The sequence below is a fragment of the Panulirus ornatus genome, chromosome 67, assembly GCF_036320965.1.
Source record: "Panulirus ornatus isolate Po-2019 chromosome 67, ASM3632096v1, whole genome shotgun sequence".
NCBI lineage: Eukaryota > Metazoa > Arthropoda > Malacostraca > Decapoda > Palinuridae > Panulirus > Panulirus ornatus.
The window spans coordinates 4,989,874-5,006,624 of NC_092290.1; the positions used below are offsets into that span (position 1 = coordinate 4,989,874).

The window sequence follows — 16,751 nt, forward strand, 5'->3', positions numbered from 1 at the left end:
AGATTTATAGATGATTGTGGATGTATCAAAATAGCATCGATTCTTTTAGGGTTCTGTTGCTATCATGGTGGCGGAGTTGGAGTTTAGCGCAGCGGTGTCTTCCCTGCAGCAGTCCAGTCTTTCGACTCTCATCCTCAATACGTTTCTCGAGTCAAGTCAGATGCAATATGGAACATATCTATCCTGTAGATGGACAGCTACTGTTCAGGAAGCATTAGAATCACCTCAGTAGTCTATTGAGTTGACGAGATTTTATCTGTACTCTTGCTCAGTCAGGTGCTAATATAAGCCACGCATCAAAACAAGAGGATTGCCTGCCTCGGCGAAGGCTGACCTCACCCATTTATTCAGTCAGTACATGTTTTATGATTGTTTTCTCCCTTCACTTAGTTTTGTTTTCGCGTGTACTCAGTGAAGGCATTGTGACCCCTTGAGAAAATTGCAAACATACGAACGTGGTGGAGGGGCTGCGCGGACGATGGTCACTTTCTTACTTCTCTGCTCGGTGTATTTATGCCTCTATCATCGGATAAGCCTTAAAAATCACTGCAAGTCTCTGTCAACTTATGGTGAGTGTTGGCTGGATACATCGTCGTCAGGAAATCCACGCTTAAATGCTAAACGAGGATGGTTCAAAGAAAGCTTTTGGGTATACTTGAAATATGTAGGGGTCTCCTGCTGGTTTAGGTAGAGCTTTGTAACTTATGATTAAGAGCTTAGCTCTCAATTGGTCGAAGTTTATACGGGTTGTGGTAGCAAGCAAGATACTGACTGAATCACACCGTTCGATTGTAGATAGAGAACGACGGAAGTCGTAGTACATAGTAATTACCGTATTGAACTGTGCCTGAAATTTCAGAATACTAATTTTGTCGTTTTGCTCATTTGAATTTAATTCGTCTGTATTGTGTTCTCTAACCGTCGTAGCTAATTTTTACTGTTCTCTTTTCATTGTTTTAATTGTATTTGATTACTTTCCTGATCTACTTTTATGTTTCATGGTAATATGATTATTTTACATTGAAAAATAGCTCATTAGGTTTTAAGTAACTGACTTTTCAGGGTGACTTGAAACTGTGTAACTGTTAAGTGTATGGATGGTATCAGCTAGCACGAAATCTGGCAGGATGTAGAACATCTCTATTCTTTATGACGAAATATTTTGAGATGGTCGAATGCCTTCCTGGTTGCAATATGTCATTTGATTTACTTGGGGGGGAAGGGGTCCATAAACCCAACTCCATCGTCTTAGAGTTTCTACCTTTACAGTAGGGTTAAGCATGGAGACACGGATAAGTCGTTTAGTGGAGAAGGATGAGGATAGGCTGTGTACAGTTCAATATTTGTGTAATCTGAAGAGAGAGTTGTACACCTTTGATGTATATATATTTGAAGGATTACTAGTAGAAGTTTCTTATAGTTATTACTTCTCTAACTGATACAATTAAAGTTACTATAAACGGTAATGAGATTATAATATATAAAGTAGGAGCGGTTGTAGAGGTTAGAAAATCATTCTAGATTTGGGAGTGGAGTGAGGGATACGCTGGTGAGGTGAGGGAGCAGAGATGTTGGATCGTTCACTTCAGTGGGATGAAGTACTGGAAATGCCTGACCTTACTGTACTATAACACCGAATGCGTGAAAATATTAAAAGAACAATCACAAGACATTTAAACGGAAGGAAATGGAACGACAGCGAAGTGGAAAAATAGTGAAATAGTGCGACTTAAAGAGATACAGAAAGGGAGATGGGTTTGAGAGCAGAGCTAGGCTAGGGGGACTGAAGGAGTTGTGGACGCCGAGGATCACCTTAAGGGGTAGCGGTATATGTCATACACAAACATGACCTATAACTTATTAGTGACTGGCCAACACTGGGAGGCTAGGGCCAGCTAGGCTATCCAATTTGATGGCACTAGGCTGTCCAGTTTGAGGGGAATTAAGATCGTATTTAATCTTGTTATTGCGAAAGATAATTGTAATTTCAATACATATAGAATACTTTGATACAGATTAACTTGAACGTTGCTTTATTTTTTTTTCATCAAAATGAAATATGTCCACAGTTTCCCCAGCTTGGAGATAACTGATTTTCTGTTTACTATAAATATTGATCGTAATGAGATCAATCAGTGAAGTGTATTTCATGTTGCTGTTTTCAGTACATCATATTCACTATTTATTTTCTCGTTCATAAAAAGATATTCACATTATAAACTTTCTATTATTCTACGTTCCAGCAAACTACAGTGAGAATATGAAACCATACAACAGACGAATGACGCCAATCGTAAACTGTGTCCCTCAAAGCTTAGCTTCACATCGTAACTCTTTTGAATTCGTTGGTTGTGAGAACCCTGAATACGACGGTACGCATCTTACAACCCCTGAGCATGACGGACTGGCCTTTGACCTAACCTTTCAGAGGCAGGTCAAAGGTCGCCTCAGGGTCATGCTGAGGATTTGTCCCATCTTGCTGCAGAGCCCGAATCTCTGGCATAACAATGATATTATTCCGGAGCATCATTAGTCCAAAACAACACAGATCCAGAATATTGTACAGAGAGGTGTGTTAATTGAGGGGATGCGCATGTTGACCAGTTGGCAAACCGTGATGTAAAGATGTGGTGGGGTACAGGGCTGTGTGGGTCTTAGATTTATGAAGGTATATGGATTTTATAAACATTGTGGGTAATCATGTGTTTACACAGGCGTAAATTCATAGACTTCACCACAGGCAGCCTTTTTTTTTTTTTTTTTTTATTCTGAGACCCATTTAGTGTTCATAATAAAGATTTATAAACTGAATTAAGGTCGTTTCTGAATCATAAACAAGCGTCAGGTGGATGTTTTTGGATATCCGCAAGACGGGCAAAAAAAATTTTGAATTGCGCGAGGACACTGGCCAAAATGACTTGGGAAGCAGGTGTCTCCAGTGTGGCGCCCGTCGATTGTTTTCGCTCTGAACAGCTGATGTAGAATGCCTCCACCTCACAGTTTTCCTCTTATTCAAAGCCTTCTTTACCTAAATCAGTGAGATTTATTTGACGCCCTTTGAATACAAGATTATCACACTGTTCAAAGTGGTGAGGCTTCGGCTGTATATAAGGGGTACAGGCATTAGAGGTATTGTTGGGTGTATTGGATTAAGTGAAGGGTGTGTCGTTTGCAAATGTTGTGTTTGATTGAAGTGGTTGAACAAGAAGAAAAGGTGGAGGGATTGTTGTGACAAGGGAAAACATAGGAAACTCTTTCCTGAACGGATCTATCATTGAAGAAACTACGTCCTTGTGATATGAGAGATCTTACAAAAAGCATTCTTCAAAAGAAAATATTACAAGGTCTTTTGTAATTTCAGAACCGAAAAACGAAAATGAGTTTATATTAAGCATTTATTTATTGCAATTTCAGCACCGAAAAAAATGAGTTTAGATTAAGCATTTATTATTCATGAGGTTAAATAGATTTTGATTTGATGTTTTCGCGTTTAAAAATATTGAAGGAACTCCGCCATTTGCATTGTCACATGACAGGCCACTAGTGGCACGTGTGCGTAGGTAAGGCATGAATGTAGTGGTGTTCTTGTGGCCCCACAGATGACGTGAGCTTGCGTCAGCGTTGGCACCCGTGAACCGGTTATAACCTGATCGGTTTCCCTCGCTCATGCGCGCACCATCCCGCGCGCACCTAGGCGCACATCATACCATTTGAATCAAACAATGTCGCTCAGGTCTTCGCTAGAGGGTACTTGGGTCATTGATTATCTTAAGATATGACTCTCCGATGAACGCTTTATGGACTTGAATGTATATTACGAGTAAAAGAAAAAATATTCAGTGTTGTAACTGAAGGCGAACACATCTGACTCTAATTGTGACAGAAATTGCATCAGACTCCCCGTGTACAGGAAATGTTGAGATATCGCCACACTCAAAGGACTTGAACCTCTACCAAACAGATGTTTGTGTGGTACGATGCCACGCGGAGAGTATTGCGTAATCCATTCAGGTAGCTGAAGAAACGTGAGAATAATAGTGTGAGGAGGGTGGCAGTAGAGGGGCTTCGGCCGTCACGCACGCGCAGTAGTGTAAGGCGCCACGTGCAGGCCAGGCCGGCGCGCGTACCGATATGGGGGTGGCCAGGCGTCCCTTTTCCTGGGATTTCCTAGTGGGGACGATGCCTGGAGCTATGGGGTGGAGAGAGAGAGAGAGAGAGAGAGCAGGAGAGGGTCTGTGTCCTTGTATTCTGACCCAAAAGCAATTTCTATACGACATGCTTACTATAAAATGCTATAGTTTATGCTACTCAGTGACAGAATTGAGTAGGTTAACTTCGCGAAACTTGTACTCTCGTTTTTACGCAGTTTAAGGGAAAACCGAAACTAGATTTGAGTGCAGTTAGGCTTGCTTTGAATAAGATCACCTAAACGGGTTTCAGATTTAAAGGACTAGGGTTTTTTTCCATTAGAAATTCTAAGCATTTACAACCAATAGATCCCTCTAGCGCTTGCAAGTGTAATTGCTTATTTGGAGTTACTTTTTTTGAAGTGTATCTGTGTGTGTGAAATTCATTAAGGTGATGCGATGTTGTTGCTACTGAGCTGCAACACGTGCAGGACAGCACAAAATTGAGAATTTGTTCATTCCAGCGATCTTGTGACGTCATTATTAGATGGTTTACATCGAAAGTTATGTTAATTGTTCTCTATGATAACTCACTGTATTTCAACATACTTTTAATATGGCTTTGTCAGCAGCTCTAAGATACAGTAGTTGTATGGTAGACATTGACGCATGTTATTTTGTGTTCTTATAAGTACAGAGTAATGCCAAGTGAATGTGGATAATAACGACTGTACGCTTCTGGCAGATTCTGGCATCTGTGCCGTGCGAGCCGTAGTCTAGCTGGGGTGGATCTCGCTGACAGTGTCTGCCGAGCTCCCGCGTCAAAGGTGTTGAACGCTTGCACAGACGGCAGCCATGACTGAAGCGAAAACCGATTACAAGGAGGTCCCCACGGGAGATGGAGAGGAAATCAAGAAGGAAGATGAAGTTGTGGGTCTCAAGCCGAAGATGACCCTTCTCAACGGCATCACGGTAATAGTGGGCTCTATCATTGGCTCTGGTATTTTCATCTCGCCGAAGGGTGTTCTGCAGAACACTGGCAGCGTGGGCCTCTCCCTCATCGTCTGGATCACCAGCGGCCTCTTTTCCATGGTCGGCGCCTACTGCTATGCCGAACTGGGTTGCATGATTCAGAAAACTGGTGCCGACTATGCCTACATCATGGTTACGTTCGGGCCCTTCCTGGCGTTTATGAGGCTTTGGGTGGAGTGCATCATCGTCCGGCCGTGCTCGCAGACCATCGTCGCCCTCACCTTCAGCGTGTACATTATGAAGCCCTTCTTCCCGACCTGCATACCGCCGGACGAGTCTGCACGCCTTCTCGCCGCCGTCTGCATCCGTAAGTAGCACGGTGTATTTTTGGAGCATTGCTCCCTTCACTTTTGACCCCTGAGACACCCTGATCATAGTTCAAGGGAATCTGAGGAATGCATGCATGCATGCGGCAGTGGCTTACCTGTTAGTATTGATCAAGTTAGAGTAAAGAAACTACATTAAAGCTTTGCCACACCTCTTCTAGACTATGTACTGTAGCATAGAATTATTTATTGTAACATAATCTGGCCAGCTGTACAGATGGTAGCCTTAGGTAGCTCATTCAAACCAAGCTGAAGTTAAGCTGACCTTACCCCCAGCTGGACCACTAATTTTGGATCACCAATGAATAAGGTCATAGCCAGACCTGCTTGTGTAGCGCTAGACTTAAGTAGAATGCTTGATAAGCTGAGCAAAGCACACTGTCATCTCTGAACCAGAGCTTAACGCTCAACACGAATCGAACGTAAAGATTAACGAGCGAATCACATGTGGTGTAAGTTACCTTAACCCAGTAATTTACACGAAGGTATGAACTCTGTGTTTTCCATGTACGTTATCAGATGATTTACAATGTGCTGAGAGCGTGAGTTGACTGCATCCTCTTTGTACAAAGTCTTGCGTTGCTGTCCGGCATCTTACGCCCATTTTTGCACACAATATGTTTTCTTGACATCATTTAAATGTACTGGCTGCTGAGGGGCCATACGCAGCTGAGGCGGGCGAAACAAGTGAATGTCGTACGGTTTCATATCCCCTCCCCCTCACCCGTCTCCCGGCAAACCAGTCTATGACCTTACCAGACAAGACAGAATGCCGTGAACTCTTGTAAATAAGTGTGCAGTGCATTTTTTTTTCATTTCTGCTTTGATTTGTATTTAGGATGAATTCTCACGCTTGTGTGTTGCGGGAAAAATTCATGTCCATTTGATCTCATTGTATGTATATTTTGGCAAAATCGAATTTCTGATTCTGAAACCGATTATTCTGTAGCATATTGTTCCATTTAAGAGAACAATCGCACGGTAGGAGTTGAGGTGCTGAATTTCTTGCACTGCTTGGCTGACAAAAAAAAGTAGGACCTTCGTGCTGGGTCTACCTAGGAGCGGCAATTTTCGAAGTTGGAACCGTGTTGCCGCAATCAGTCGTTTTCCCATTATCTGTAGGCAAAGTCGTTTTATCGGTATGAGGTGTAAAATGCAGACTATTATGTGTAGTACGGAAAATAACTAAAGAATGACGTGCAGACGTTTGACCATGTTTGTATGAAAGGTTGGAAAGGGGGCAATAGTACCACGCTGCCAGACGTAGCATTCAGTCTCCCCCACCTCCACAACTATGGTTGTATATTAGCTGCAACTCCACATGGCATGCACGTAAAATCATGGATATCCTGACAGCTTTCACTTTGGTGCTCACCATGTAAAGTTTCGTTAAACTAGTTACAGTGTGTTGGACGAGATGAGTTGTTTCAACACCATATTTAAAATGTTCATGGGTGGGGCATACTGTGTAGCGTTTTGTCAAAGATTTGACTGACTTGTGACAAAATGTTAGATTTTTTTTCAAAATGAATGGTTATATACGCTTATCGTACCTTAATGTCGCTGTCTTTCCTGTAACAATTTTCTTATATAAATTCTAATCCAGAGAGAGAGAGAGAGAGAGAGAGAGAGAGAGCATGCAAGCTAGCAACTGAGCTGGCTCAGGGACTGGGTGACCCACCACCAATATTGATCTGTGGACTGCTTGAAACCCCGTTGGTGTGGCTCGCCAGGCCTGCAGCCGGGACACTACTGTAGAGTTGAACGGTGCTAATGCTAAAGTTCGTTCTGGCGTTGCGCACCACTTCTGAATGCGTCCGTTCAAACTTGTGCTCATTTTTCTGTGACTTGCATCCGCACACTTTTGTTTGTGTTCAACCGTTGTTACCACCAGGCGAAGGAAGTTTAAGCTCCAAACTATTTAAATGGTTGAATGTTAAACTTGGGTATAAACGAGGAGTCATGTAAACGTAGTAAGAGTTAAGGATGAAAACTTATATTTAAACGTACTAAGATTTGAAGCTTCGTTCTATTTTAAACGGACTAAGATTTGCTAAGGATGAAGCCTAATCCAATTTTAAACGTACTAAGATTTGCTAAGGATGACGCCTACGTTTAAACGCACAAAGATGTTCTAGGGATGAATCCTCGTATTTTAACGTTAACTGAGAGTTGCTAAGGATGAAGGCTATGTATGATTTATCATTTGGGGAACAAAAATGAATGAGAAGTCACATTTACCTGCCGTAAGAAAAAAAAAATGTTTATGGTCGACAGCTTAATAAGACGTGTGACATAAACAAGGATACGATAACAATAGTCCTGAGCTTAATGGGGGTTTATTCATATCGATAAGTCCCGGCTGTTTTAGGTGGTGTCGGTGGTGATCAATAAGGCTGTTGGTGTTGGGGAGGTTTGTGAACCTGCTGCATTGGCTAGAAGTACTTCCTCTCGAGTGGTTGGGTTAGGTGCGTTAGATACTGGGGTTGGTGGAACTGTTCAGTGGTAGGAACGATGGGAATGAAACGGGAAACATTTAAGGTGAATGTTGGGTTGTGTTTGTTTATGTAGACATGTTGAGGTTTGTAGTGAGAAGTAAGGATCGAGAAACTGGAAGTATAGGAAGGAAACCAAGCAGGAGGGTTTGAGGCGTGCAGAGGATAGCAGGAGGGTTTGAGGCATGCAGAGGATAGAGCGAATTAAAGCGATGTAATATACAAAGGGCGACGTTTCAGTGGACTGAACCAGGGCATGTGAAGCGGCTTGGGGGATAAATGGGAGACGAGATGGAGACGTGATAATGGGAATGGGGAGGTTTTTAAAAGTTGGAATTAACGTAAAATGTTGTAGATAAAGGCATATGGATTTTTCTGTGGGAACTGCTTTGGTAATGTGGTAATTAGCAATGGTTGATGCGTTAAACTACCCATAGGGATTTTGTTTTTGGAGGTTCACTGGTTGTCGATAGCGCGGCGAGGAAAGTGGCTGAAACCCAGACGGTCTTAAATGTTTTGTATTCGTATTTGAGTTTCCAGTTGTGGCTTAGAGCGGGGTAATGATGTTCCAAAAACCTTGGTGTATGTCGGCAGGTTATCAAAGAGTTACGTCTCATTCAAACCGTGATGGCGGAAGGTATATTGGGGAACGTAGTAAAACGTGAATATTGGCTTGGTTACACCGTAGACTGCCGCTGCTCGTAGAATTGATTGTTAACTGTATTCGTCAGTTCGTGAACCAGTGGTACTTACCCGTGTATGGAAATCAGATGCGCTTCCGGGTAAGGCGTCACTGCTCGCACTGTTTAGCCCATAACGCTCACCCAACCTGCGTTAGTTTGACAGAGGTACACGCTCATGATCACCGACTCTCGTAGCAAGTAGATTTTGTAGTTTGTGAGCTCCACTGTATAGAAGAAAAAGAGACAAGTTAGAAGAGCTGGTCACGTGAATGGGTGTATGAATGGCGGTTGAGAGGAGGAGGAAGGAGGGAGGGTGGGGGGCACTCACTTAAGCGTTTAGACCAGAATTAGTTCCGGTGTATTTTTTTTTTTTTCCTAATTCCTCCCAGAGTCTAGGGGAAGCAAAAAGTAGTTTTCAATATTACGAACAGCCTCTGATGATGATGCATGGAGGACTAAAGGGCGTATGTATGATTTACACAATGGATAAAAAACGACTCCGATGCGTCAGTCTTGGTTAGCCTATCATGATTATTTTTGGCGTGAGCTACGAGTTGGTTGATTTTGTGACGCGACCCAATTTAATAGGGTGAGCATTGCTTTCTCGTCGTTATCTCGGCAACAGCGCAGATGCTCACGTTAGATACCATGTTTTCGCTCTTCATTTGACAACCTTCGAACGCGCGGAAATTTTATTTATTTATTTTCTTAAAAGATTGTGTATGCTAATCTTTAGGGTCGTATTACTTCAAAGTGATTTTCGTATCATTTGATAACCGTGCCATTTGATCCGAAGCCGCATCTGTCCTTCAGTGAGAGAGAGAGAGAGAGAGAGAGAGAGAGAGAGAGAGAGAGAGAGAGAGAGAGAGAGAGAGAGAGAGAGAGAGCAGTGTTCATGGGGGGTAAAGTCAGACTTCCTGAGGTAACTCAGACAAGCTGGTCGTGTGTGGGGAGAGGTGTCAGACGCACCTGTCTGGACGGGTTGTACAAACAGTCGTAAGGTTTCTGCTGTAAGTATGTAAGAGTGAGTTCTGAAGGGCATGCACGAGAGGTACTGTTCTCCCGAAATTATTACTACAGACTATAATTCTGTAATGTTATAAGTATCTAGAAATCGTATATATTTTTCAAGAATTATATATATATATATATATATATATATCTATATATATATATATATATATATATATATATATATATATATATAAATTCCTATGAGCCCACAGGGAAAATGAAACGCGATAAGTTCCCAGGTAGCACTTTCGTGTAATAATCACATCATCAGGGGAGACACAAGAGAGAAATATAAGTCAGTTGATATACATCGAAGAGACGAAGCTAGGACGCCAAAACTGTGATCCTTTCCAATATATATATATATATATATATATATATATATATACGCTATGAATTTTGTCGTGTATTGCTGCCCATGACAGTCAGTTGATACACAGCTGATGTGTGTTTATATTGGAGTTGAGATAAATTATTCTCTTTATAATCAGTTTATGACTTGCCCAACATAAATGCAAGGGGCTGCAAACGGGGGTAGAGATAGCGGTCAGAAGAAAAACGTTTTAACTTTTTTTTTTAACGTTAGAACTGAAAGAAGAGCTTGTGTGGTGCAGGGTGAGATACTGGCCTGTACTCCGTTTCCGCACTGTGTAGAGAGCGCCTTCTTGATTCCTTATTTACCTACGAAATAGCTGTTTTGAGTTTCTGCTATAAGGGATGGCAGGTCCTTAATACACAAACACCACACGGGAAGGATAGTGACCTATGCATGTGTCCACGAATAAGGCAATGCAGATTCGGTTTTCAGATGTGCATATACACGTATTCATACTATTTTTAGACACACTTAAAAGAAGAATAACTATGCTAGTGCATGTATTTCTCATAAAGAAATTAACGTTAAACAGCAGCAGATTTTCCAGAAGCCCATTAATGTCATGAGTTTATTAACGCGTTACTGATGCCACAGCGTTATCTAGAATGGCGTTCCGGGCAGTTTTATGATCGCGGTTTATTGGGCTTGGTGTCCAGTGGTCTGTTTGGTTTATTTTCGGCGCTACGTTTGTGGCACCTTATGATAATGGTGGTTGTGGGGGACTTGTAACACGGATGAACGCCGTGTTGTAAACACAAGCACTTTACCTCCACAGGATAGCAGTGTAAACCACAGAATAGGAAAGTAAACCTTCATAGAATAGCCCTGTAAACCTCCACAGAATAACAGTGTAGACCACAGAATAGCAATGTAAACCACAGAATAGCAGTGTAAACCCACATAAGTGTAAACCTCCACAGAATAGTGTAAACCACAGAATAGCGATGTAAACCTCCACAGAATAGCAGTGTAAACCTTCACAGAAGAGCAGCGTAAACCTCCGGAGAATAGCAATGTTAACCTCCACAGAATAGCTGTGTAAACCTTCACAGAATAGCAGTGTAAACCTCCGGAGAATAGCAATGTAAACCTCCACAGAATAGCAGTGTAAACATATGTTGCATCTTGTCAGAAGAGTGGTACGAGCTTAGGGCAAGACTAACACATCCCTTGGGTATAACGGCGTGAACTTTGACCCGACTGTGAAGGGTCATCAATTCAGAGGTCAGCTTACCATACCTAAGGGTATATGATGAATCTTCCTGAGGGGGGGGGGGGGGGGGGGGGCGGGGGGGAATTGAATGCCACGTCTTTTCGCACTTATGCTCACAGTCAGCTGTTGGTGTTCCTGCATAATGATCACAGCTCCTGTGAACTCCCAGTTTAATGGGTTAGATTGTTATGGTTCCACAAGTGTATGTGAATGTCTTTTTGGGATAATATTTTTGAATTGATTAAATTGAGTATTACCAATTTATACATAAAAAAATAAACTGATTTATGCTTGCGATTCGTGGTAGTTACTTGATCCAACTATATATTTAACACCCAATTCAAACGCACGTATTACATCTGTCTGTCACAGTGTGTGTCTGTCTTTGCCAGTTTTTCTCTACGTTGATATGCTTTAGCTTGAAACGCTGGTGTTAACTTTAGTCCATTCCATAACGTATATGACCAAGTAGTGTTCAGGCTTAAGAGTCATTGCACCGATAATTGGTGGATAGAAAAAAGAATGATCGAGTGCGTGTGTTCTGTTAAACCGTATTGTTTGTCGTGCGAGAGTGCGTTCGAGTGCAGTAGTTGTGGAGGCCTTGTGGTGCGATCCCGTGTTACGTCACGTAGCGCACGTTCCTTCTGTTGCCGCTTCGCTGAACTGAATTTAACTGCAGAACCTGTTTGTCCACGAGTTACCCTTGCCATTAAGACATTGGTTTGCTATTAATTTGCATCACCGAGCATGGTAATTTTACGGATGCTTATTTGAGAACCAAGGTCGAGCAGCCTAGCCATCCTTGTCATGCTAACCTAGCAACAAATAGACGGAGGTCTCTTAGCAGTTGATACGAACGGGAGAAAGTTAGTATATATATATATATATATATATATATATATATATATATATATATATATATATATATATATATATATATTTTAAGACGAGTGGAGTTAGACTGTACTGAAGCCCAGCATTATTTTCTAGGGTCGTTGTCCTAATGCAAGCGACAGACTATACTTAGACATACTCGTAGGGCGGCGTCGGTAAGCCGAATAGCGATAGCCAAGCGGAGACGTTGCGTATGGTGGTGGCGGGAAGCGGAATAGCGGTAGCCTAGCGAAGACGTTGCCTTCTTAGAGGATCAGGTTAGCAACAAGGAAACTGGTACCAGCCGGTTTCTCTTGCTTGACGACCTCTCCACCCCATGCACTGGCTCAAGGTTGCTGTTGTTCCTCTTGGTCAACTGGGGCAGATGGCCCTTGTCGCCTAGATAGAGACGAGAGTTGTTTTCAACCGCTCGTGTGCTGGCGGTCGTACGACGACGCTGGGAATGTTTAAAGATTAGATATCGGTGTTCTATTTTCTCAGCGCCGAGTCATCGTCGAGGTCTTAGGAGGGCATAGGTCAGTGTTCCGTGGCCAGGGGAGGTTATTGATGTTGGTGGGTGGGGCTGGACACTCCCGCAGTGAAGGCCGCACCCACATTTGCCAAGCAGGACCTGCTCCCTCCCTGTATTTCCATGTTCTTGGTGATATGGCCTTTTGCGGCAGTCCTCAATGTTTTGGCTCAGGTTTTATATACTAGTATTCCTGCGGCAAGTCCCACTGCGTCAGTATGTACCCTTACAGCGTTCACAGCGGTAGTAATATGCAGCAGCGCGTTCATAGCGGTAGTAATTTGCAGCAACGGGTTCACAGCGGTAGTAATATGCAGTAGCGCGTTCATAGCGGGAGTAATATGCAGCAGCACGTTCATAGCGGTGGTAATATGCAGCAGCGCGTTCATAGCGGCAGTAATATGCAGCAGCGCGTTCATAGCGGTAGTAATATGCAGCAGCACGTTCATAGCTGGAGTGATATGCAGCAGCACGTTCATAGCGGGAGTGATATGCAGCAAGCAGCACATTCTCAGTGGTGGTAATAATATCCAGCAACACGTTCAACAGCCAGCCATACCTCACCGTACACGGCCAATCATACCGGTGTCTTGCTACGTCCAGCCAGCCATACCGGTGACTCACTGCACCCAGTCGACTATACCGGTGGCACAGTGAACCCAGCCAGCCATATTGGTATCTTTGTTCTCATCTACAAACAGGCGTAATATTAACTGGAATTAGATGTCCTTGAAGTAATTGTCTAGCCTTGGCTTGGTAGTTATTGACGGTCTTGGCGTTTACCCCATATGGCAGTAGTGTATAGCCACAATGCTGTACGACAACTCATATAGGTTGAAGATATCGTACTCACGTTGCCATCTCATCTTCCTTTTGTTTTCCACGCCGTTATTTTTGGTCGTTGAATCCATGTCTTATGGTAAGAGGTTTACCACTCAACTCGAAATTACTGATTGTTTTGAAAATGCAATTAGATCCCAGAAAACCTTTTTTTTTTTTTTTTTTTGTCTGAAGAGAATATTATTACTTCAATAGGCTTTATCTGTGTCGTTTAGTTTTGTTGCTCTGTTCTAGCGTCTATTTCCATGAAGTTGCGTTCGGCATAGATTTTGAAAAGCTTACTTCAAATCAGATTTGACCGGGGAGCAATGGATTAAGAGTAGATATTATATATCTTTCGTTTTGTTGTCTATTTTTATCGCTATTGGCAGTGTTTTATTCAGATAGGCATTTTTTTTTATCATAAATAACTCTAAAGCCGTTTTCTTGCTTCTGTTATCGGTTTACCGAGCGTTAGTAATATATCTTTATTCACGATACATTATTACCAGAATGCATCCTTTTGCATTTGTGTACATTGGAATCCCATGTTTCTGACCTTTCTGTCATCATCATCGCACGAAAGGTTTCTGGTCTTAGTGGTGTGTGTGTGTGTGTGTGTGTGTGTGTGTGTGTGTGGGAGAGCGATGTGTCAGGGGAAAGCATTGAAAAGGCTGAGCAAGGGTTATAGATAGGAGCGCCCTTGGGAAGGAGGCCAGCCACGTTTCCTCTAGCGGATTGATAAGCATTTTGGTATTGTGGGTGAAGATGGGAGCGCGTAATGGGAAGTATTGTGTGCGTGAGAGAGAGAGAGAGAGAGAGAGAGAGAGAGAGAGAGAGAGAGAGAGAGAGAGAGAGAGAGAGAGAGAGTTTTGTTTTTGTATTTTGTGTGTGCTTGGGGAGTGTTATTATATGTGTGTGTGTGTCTGTGTGTGTGTCTGTCTGTTTATTTGAGAAAGATAGACGGCCAAGTATAGTCTTTTATATTTATTTGTGTTTTGTGTGTGCTCGTGGAGATAGGATCTGTTATATTTTATATCTTTATTCGTGTGAGAGGGAAAGAGTTCTGCTCTGTTCTATGTATGTTTTGCTTGTGCTTATGGAGATAGAATCCATATTATTCCTATGGTAGTTGAGAGAGAGAGAGAGAGAGAGAGAGAGAGAGAGAGAGAGAGAGAGAGAGAGAGAGAGAGTTGAACATAGTGTTTTCTTTGAGTTTATGAGAGCAGAGTCTGTTTTAGTCTAAGAATGTCTTATCTGTGTTTGCAGTAGCGCTTGATGTTCATATATGTACATATGAATGTGTGTGTGTGTGTGTGTGTGTGTGTGTGCGTGTGTGTGTGTGTGTGTGTTGTGTGTGCGTGTGTGTTGTGTGTGTGTGTGTGTGTGTGTGTGTGTGTGTGTGAGGAGTTAAAGTGTATACACGTCCGGGATGGGCCCAGTGACGCCCATGGAAAATCCAGATGGTAAAAGAGGACCAGATGTTTGCACTCGGGTGTTGAGTAATGGGCTGTGATGTGGAGGAATGAGTGAGAGGCAGTAAGTAATATTATACCAGTTTTTATCCTTTTTTTTTTATCACACATCGAGTCCCAGAACACTACGATGCCTTGTGAAACTGGTTTCCAGACTTTTTTTTAGATATAAGACGGTGAAATATACATTAATAATTAACGAATTCCATGGTTTCTATTTCTCCGTATCGTTTAACAACCCAGTTGCACACAGTGGTGTCATCTTTGTCAGGGACGACCGTTGAGCTGAGGCTTAACGTAAGGGTTTGGTCATAGGCTAAGCCGTCGTACCCAAGGGTCGGTCCCTGCTGGTGCTCAACGTAACAGCGAACTGACAGAGCAAGCAAGCAAGCAAGCAGGGTCAGCTGTCTCGAACATCCTACATTTTCTTTAGCATTGATAGCCATGATTACAAAATATATTCTTTTCATGGATGACAGAAGACATGCTGCAAATGATAATAATGATATTAATACTAATAATAATGATAATAATAATAATAATAATAATAATAATAATAATAATAATAATAATTATAATGCCACTAATAATGATAATTATATTATTATTATTATTATTATTATTATTATTATTATTATTATTGTAGATTTGATATTGAAAAGTATCGGCAGCCAATCGCAGTAGCTTTGTGGCCGACCAATGGCGTGCTGCGGTGGTTCTCGTGGAGACGCTGCGGAGCATCATGGGAACGACGGTATATATATATATATATATATATATATATATATATATATATATATATAAGAAAGTTCATTAAAGCTTGTGTGAATGTGTTCCATTATTTCGCTTTTATTTTACGGGTAAAAATAAAAGGGTGAAACGAAAGTACTCTTTATGGAGGAACTTTTGTGTACGTATTACATTTCGTTCTCGCAATATTGAAAGTCTTTCATCAGGTTCTGTTAGATCAGGAGGCTTGGGCAGTGTCCCACGGGTCACATGAGGCTGGGGACAGTAGCTGTTATTAGAGATGGCACAGTCGTTTGGAGGTCGGTGTGTTACTCCTTTGGGGCAAGTCTTGAGGTCGCAAATATGGTGAGTAAAAAAGCCTCAGTGTTTGGTTATTTGCGCTGTGATAATACTGCACAAGTTTAGATTGCAAATAGAGAGAGAGAGAGAGAGAGAGAGAGAGAGAGAGAGAGAGAGAGAGAGAGAGAGAGAGAGAGAGAGAGAGAGAGAGAGAGAGAATGTTGGAACGAAAACAAGTCCACAGCTTTATCTCAATAAATATTTATCCACAGACGCGCTCAAAGGGGGGGTACTCAGACAAGCTTATATTAACAAAAACAAGCAGTACTATTAACAGAACATGTCCGCAGCCACCGAGCCAAAAGCGGAGCACGGCGCAGTCCGTGGGCGGCGCTTGCTCCCCTGATCACTGCGACAGTTGGAGACTCTCGTGTAAGTCATAGAATGAGCGACTTTAGTCGGAGCGGCGTTCGACGAGTTTCGGCGACTGGTTGAACGATTGCGGCCTGGGATATAGTCGGTAGTGGGATGGTGATAATGAGGTAATAAAGATGGAGTGAGTGAGCGAACGAGAGGGCTGTCCCAACCGTTTTCTCTTCTCGGAATATTTAAAATTTTGGACGAAAAAAAAAAAATGGTTTGTGTTTTCGTTGTCCACAGCAGATTTGAAATACAATATAGCGTATGACTGTAAGTTTAGTGTGATGATTTCTTAGGGCGTCAGCAAGTGTTTATCTTTACTACAACGTATGAAAATAGT

At 42.2% G+C, this 16,751-nt stretch overlaps 1 protein-coding gene across 6 annotated transcripts in view; it reads left to right on the plus strand.

Moving 5' to 3' along the window:
• The first annotated feature begins 4,888 nt into the window (after window positions 1-4,888).
• Window positions 4,889-16,751, plus strand: part of LOC139746981 (large neutral amino acids transporter small subunit 1) — a 165,633-nt gene continuing 153,770 nt past the window's right edge. For 5 of the 6 annotated variants that reach the window (XM_071658678.1, XM_071658674.1, XM_071658673.1 and 2 more), the window contains exon 1: window positions 4,914-5,466. In XM_071658678.1, the coding sequence (XP_071514779.1) occupies window positions 4,983-5,466 (484 nt within the window). In that variant the 5' untranslated portion in view covers window positions 4,914-4,982. Of the gene's footprint in view, window positions 5,467-16,751 lie in introns of all 6 variants that reach the window. The other variant, XM_071658677.1, reaches the window with a different exon arrangement.